This window comes from Stylophora pistillata, chromosome 14 (assembly GCF_964205215.1).
Source record: "Stylophora pistillata chromosome 14, jaStyPist1.2, whole genome shotgun sequence".
NCBI classification, from domain to species: Eukaryota; Metazoa; Cnidaria; class Anthozoa; order Scleractinia; family Pocilloporidae; genus Stylophora; species Stylophora pistillata.
Window position 1 is genome coordinate 18463204 of NC_142532.1, and position 6502 is coordinate 18469705.

General features: G+C 36.2%; 1 protein-coding gene across 9 annotated transcripts in view; it reads right to left on the bottom strand.

Annotated features, from left to right (window-relative positions):
- Window positions 1-6237, bottom strand: part of LOC111325725 (serine/threonine-protein kinase MRCK beta) — a 55652-nt gene extending 49415 nt beyond the window's left edge. For 6 of the 9 annotated variants that reach the window (XM_088745551.1, XM_088745549.1, XM_022929594.2 and 3 more), the window contains exons 1-6: window positions 5731-6236; window positions 5514-5605; window positions 5325-5408; window positions 1663-1758; window positions 898-1046; window positions 444-537 (exon numbers count right to left, since the gene is read on the bottom strand). In XM_088745551.1, the coding sequence (XP_088601677.1) occupies window positions 444-537; window positions 898-1046; window positions 1663-1758; window positions 5325-5408; window positions 5514-5605; window positions 5731-5920 (705 nt within the window). In that variant the 5' untranslated portion in view covers window positions 5921-6236. Of the gene's footprint in view, window positions 1-443; window positions 538-897; window positions 1047-1662; window positions 1759-5324; window positions 5409-5513; window positions 5606-5730 lie in introns of all 9 variants that reach the window. The other 3 variants (XM_088745547.1, XM_088745544.1, XM_088745546.1) reach the window with 1 other exon arrangement.
- Window positions 6238-6502: the final 265 nt, after the last annotated feature.

Here is a 6502-nt window from a genome sequence, read left to right on the forward strand (position 1 = left end):
TTCAATTATTATTTCAGTGAGTAGGAGGGTTAGAATTAGAGGAATGCTGGCCAGAAGTCTCCATCACTAACTCACACAGAGCAGTTTTGCCATTAACTGGGCTGTGTATTCAGACTTCAATATTTAATTCCAATGTCAATTCCAATGCCACTGTGATGGTGCCTCACAATGGCCACTTATGCTTACCCAAACAACCTTCCCCAAATTTAACACTCAACTTCCACGATTTTATTGCTAATTCTCCCATCTAACTGCTACACACTTCCTTGTAGTTGGTTACGAGAATTTGGTTTCAATCAAGGCAACAACTTCTACCTGATAAGTTTAAGTATTCTCACTATCTGTTTACTGGATCATGTATAGATATTATAGGGAAAAGTTACATGTCAATCACTTCTGGGAGTTAAAGAGTTAACACTGGATTAAGAAAGGGAAACACTCACAGTTCCTTTCTTGCCAAGCTTGGAACAGGAACCAAAGTCTGCTAATCTGATATGTCCACTGACATCAAGAAGAAGATTGTCAGGCTTGAGATCCCTAAAAAAATAAGAATTAAAAAGAGTTTTAGAGAATTGTAAAGGCAAATTTGGATACAGATAATTAAGCTGCAAGACCAGTAAAGCCTGGTTTTCAAATGTCAGGAAAATCCCAGATGATTGGCTATTTCACTGTTTCCTGACTGTCCCCCAGATTTTTTATAGAGATCCCAAACTGTCTAGGATGGCCAGAAACAAATCTAGGAAATCTGAAATGTTTCTTTATTTCAAAATACATCCCAGGCTTCTAAAGAGCGCCTGCCAATTGCCTGTGATCTTTTTGAAATATGGAAACCAGCCTTACGCAGACTCGCCTTCAAACCAGACATCAATGCACTATAGGATTCAAGACTGTTCCTACCTGTGCACATAGTCCATTTTATGTATTGAATTTACAGCCAATACCACTTCAGCCAGATAAAACTTGGCCATTTCTTCTGGCAAATGATCTTCATATTTACTGAGCAGAGTGAGGAGATCCCCTCCACTGTAGTAATCCATGACAAAATACTATTCAAGAAAAAAAATTATTATGTTATCATTCACACCTTCCATTCAATTGAACCTTTTCGCTGTAAAGTCATAACAAGGGTTGTGGTCTAGCAGAGCCCAGTGACCCCCGCCGACTTACTTTTGCTCTTGGGTGACTTAGGAATCATAGTTTTTTCATAAAAAGCATATGCTGGGCACCCTAGATTTCACAATATCAGAGTGCTGGGCTTCCTTTAATTTTTCTTAGAGCACAGCCTTGATATCAAAACAACATTTCTCGAAACTATTAAGAAGGTTATCACTTGCACTATCACTAGCACTCCAAGCTGTGACCATTACAAGGCTTCACACTACATGCGTTTTGAAGTTGCCACTTTGTAATCTTGAGTTATAAAATGATCACCCAAAATATCTACTCAGCAAATTCTTTATAGCCAGAATTCAAGGGTAGTAATAAATTGCATACAAATACTCATCTGTTTTAATAGTTAACCTCAATCATTGAGTAATCTAGGTCATCATGTTGGTGACTTTCCAGGCAAATTTACTTGCCAAACCATTTTTCTATTTGCCATGGCAACCGAAATGGTGGCAGCTCAGAATCAGAGTAAAAGATCAGAGATCGTGGTCTTACCAAATAATCAGCATCTTGAAAAGCATAATGCAGAGTGGTAATCCATTTCTTGTCTCCATAAACAAGGACATCTCTCTCCTCTTTGAAGCACGCAGTCTGCAATAAAACAGAAGAAGACCTTTGCTTAAAATTCTTTAACATCGTCTCCAATCCCTTGGATTGTTTGTACCACTTACTCCTTTTCGATAACTGAGATCAACTTATGGAGTTACGATGACGCAGACCATTTAGAGTTTCCTTTAATGGGTTAAAACAAATCGGTTCGGAGATACTTTCATTCCAGCTAGCGCAAGACATTTTAACTAACATTTATTATAATTGTATATGTAAATTAGCTACCTTTTAGGTTTGATTTTATTGTATATTTCCTTTACATAATTTGTACACCTTTGCAATTCAGCTTCCAGCTGCTATTAAGGTATTCTTAATAAACATCTATCTATCTATCTATCTATCTCAGGAAACTTCTTGACGAGACTTGGTCATATGGAGGACGCGTATTAAGTTGAATTTGTATCCTGTGGTCACCCACTGGGAATGTCACGGTGACAACTTAATACAAATTGACACCTAAATACAGGTTTCACAGAATTAAGTGTCAAATATGATTAAAAAAAAAAAAAACATTTGTCAGTATCATTTTTAAGGTGACAACTTCTTATGCAAATGATGACATGATAAATTGCTTAAAAGAACAATTTTACTTGCATTGCATTGGAAACATTTGAACTCCATACGCTGACATTGATTATCAGAGATAAACATGGAATAAATTTGACTTGAGAGATTACTCTTGTTTCAATCAAGTGGTTACACTTTAATGGACCCTTCAATACAGGTGGAGACCATATAAACCGGCCATTAGGACTCAATCAAGGGTAATCAAGAATTCTTAATAAAGGTGACGTATAAATAGAGGCAAAAAATTACAGTAGTTAAGGGCGGAAAGTTTTCTGACTTTTGACAATCTGCCACTTAGTTAATATAGGTTCAACTGTACTAGATGGTGTTTGCATAAAATATGTGATTTCTGCATTACCGCCAACTGTGTCCGAGAATCTTTTAGATCTACTCTTTAAAATTTCAGCAAGCCATAATAGATTTGGTAATCCCCTTGTTGAGATGAACTTGCTTTACATTGCGAAAGCGTTACAGAAACTTTTCACTGTAGAATATCAAAAAATTGCTTAGTGTAATGATATTAACCCAAGTTCACTTCCGGTTAATTACACCATTCTTGTCAAACTTGGGTCACGTACAAACTATGTGCAAACCATGACTTCCACTTTTATTCTTTTGCTCATTGGTGTTTGTTATGAGACTTTACGTTAAGCACCGTTTATCCTTTGAAGATTACAAGTTTAAAAAAAATCTAAATTCTGCCTGAAACACTGATAGACAAACTATATTCAAAAATTGTGTTTGTTATCAGGACTTTCACATTTTCAGGAGACAGTAATTAACTGCTTCATTAATTGACAGGTTATTATAATACAGTTGAAGGCAAAGTGAAAAGCAAGCTTTTGATAAAAAACACCTTAAACTCAATAGGCATGTTATGCATTAGTGTCATCAGCTTAAGGAATTAATGAAAATTGAATTTAAAAAAAGTATGTGATAGATATAATTTAGCTCACTGCAAAACTAGATTGATAAACTTTAAAGAAGAACAATGTGCTATTAAAAGAAACAATGAGACGATTAAATGTGTATCTTGGCCGTGGAAAAATTGGATGAGAAATGTTAAGCAGGATGCTTATCTCTAATGTAGCTTGCAAAACAATTTCTTGGTTTCTTGTTAATTAAATTAAGGATACACAAAAATTAAAAACATACTTGCTGTACTAAGTAAACATACTGTGGGTTGAAATACACTTTTTTATTTCAACTACAAACAAAGAAATGAGAGGATGTCATGATGAATCTGAAAAAATGTGAGAAATTTTCTGAAAGGGCAAATAATTTTTTATGCAAAATGTTACTTCAGCTTGCATTTGGTTCTTGCAGTTACTTAGTCTTTTTCAGATTTAACAACCTCTGAATGAGCCCGAGTTGCTGAATAAACATCATTATCATGTACTACATGTTACTAAAATGAGAATCTGACACTACTGTGAACACTGAACTTAAGATATCGGACAAAACAAGAGAATGGTGGAATGTGAATTTTAAAGATAACATAGACACAGCACATTGCATGTGCAGCAGAAGATAGTTAGAATATTCACAACACCCTACAGAATCAAAACAAAAAGACAGGAAATTAAAATGATCAAGATATGAGGAGCTGTCAAAGTTGATTTTGACATTTTACATCGTTTAAACAATGTTAAATAAGTTGACATATATTTCATTGTGGTCATTTCTTAACCCTATGATGCCACATTCTTCATCTCCAGACAACAAGTAAAAAAAAAGTTAAGCTATATCAATTTCTAGTGTTGCACTTTTTTTATCTTCTAGTTTGTAAAGGAATGTAGTACTAAAATCCTCATGTGACTCTACTTGTAATTTAGTATTAAACATGTATGTACTTAGGAACTGATCATATAACACAAAACAGTTTACTGTTCCTATTTCAGACATGCTGTGGATGACGTTATATATTCAGCATTTCTTAACTAACTTTGTATTTGTATTGGGGATCGAGTTGAATTATTTATAGAGCCAACAGAATGCAAACTTGCTCTAACGTGACCTGTCATCCTCGTTAATAAAACACCCCTTCTTTGAAGGCTAAGATTTCATGCTATTAATTCGATATTCAAACTGTACATCTGACGGTAACATTACGTTTACTGTACATAGAAATGATTAAGATGATGCACCTTACAGTAACCATATATTGATAATACAATTACAGCTGTTCTTTCGTTTTTCCAGAAGTTACGACAGAAGAATTATAATCATTGAAACCAAAGAAAAACGAGTACATCTGTCAGCTACAGAGGTGAACATTATACTGTATTTTTTTTTTTCGCAATACAACCTCTGACACGGAAGGAGTCACGAAAAGAAACTTACGATCCTTGATTCACTTAAAACTAACCTCTCTGTTGGATCTAAACAAAGTCATATTTACATGAATATAAACAAAAGCTGTGTTTCACGATTCAGAGCACAAGAATTTCCTACTCAAAAGCTAATGGAGCATCGAAACTAAGCATTAAATTGAGTAAAGGCAGCTCAGAAATAGGAAACAAAGGAAATATCGACCTTCTTCGCAAAAACCTTCCAGGCAAACACTGCTATGTGTTCTGAGTAGAGGGAAGCCTTACGCCTGTGGTCAAAGTAGATACTTTTGGCATAACGTGGTGTATTTTAATCCGCACCGGTGCATTTCAAGTGCAAACCGAAACTGTGCGAATACCGCGCACTGTGTTCCAATTAGAGACTACTGAACTTCCATTCGTTCGGTATAACCTGTCTCGCAAACTGATCCAAACGCTGAAATTTGTCAAAAAATCAACATTTGATCAATGGTAAAGTCGCTTAGCAAACGACTGTGGATTGCAAGAGTGTCAAATAAGAACTTACACTTTCCAGACACGCAGTTTCAACTCATTTAATTTCCACAAGACCAAAGCGGAGCCAATCGTCGGGTCGAAATTAACCCAAAAGACTAAACAACATTTCACTAAATAGATGAATGAGCTACTCACCTCGGCTCTTTTCAACATTTCCCATTTGTTCAAAGTCTTCATAGCGTATATTCTGTCATTGGATTTCATTCGAACCACAGTCACCTATAATTAGAGAATTCGATAGGAAAGTTCACGTACTCTGTTAAAGAGAATTATGTTAACTTGGACATAAAACTTTATTCCCATCAAAAAATTCAGGATTCTTACTTCTCCAAACGCCCCTTTACCAATCAAGGTTAGTGGATCAAAATCTTCACGGCGCAAACGAAGAGTTTTAATCTTCGTGGCTATCGGCTTCACTGCAATGAACGCAACAACAGACACATCAGCAACCAAGTCCGCAAGCAACTGTCGCAGTTAGAATAACCGGGCTGTCATAAGCCACAAGCTCAGCGTTTCGTTTCAATGCTGATTCTTCACTTACCATTCTCAATAAATTCACTGATATTTTTGTCTCTACGAAGGGTAGAATTACAACACTCATCGTACAACAACAGTAAAATGTCTAATAAGGTCTCCGTGCTGTAAGACCCTTTCTCTTTTCCTCCGTAAGAGAAAAGATTTTCAAGTTGTTTCAGTCTTTCCTCGGCTGGTGCTTCACTCGCTGCTGCCATGATAAGTTCTATTGTCCTCGCTTCAAGCAATTAACAAGTGATCTAGTCGGGCGTACAGACTACCGCATATTCTCGGTTGAATATACACCTCTACTATGTCCTTTGGACATGGTCGCAATTGATAATGACGACCTAAAATCCTTCAAGTGTCGAACCGTTGGGCCAGCTTCTTGAACCCTAGACGCTTGAAAATACTGGTTTTAAAAAAGATCTCCAAGACCGGCTAAAGTCCGTAGCTTTGACCGATCTTAAGTCGATGATTCTATCCAAAAACAATGCCTCATATGCTTTCGAAGAAACTCGGAAATATGGCAGTCATCGCCAACGGCATTGTGGGAAAGCCAAGCCTTGCATACCGCTGACGTAATGAAAGAAGGCGCAAGGGCACTATGGGTAATAAATGTTTACACGTAAAAAAAATTTAGTTGAAGAAACTTTTCAAGGAGCGTCAAAATTCACGTCAGACGAATAAAAAGGAACATAGCTCTAAGATCAAAATAAATAAATTTGAAAGGAACGAAAATATGAGAGCACTAAAAACTGAGAAGTACATCGTGAAACTATTTATTCCGAACATCTTGA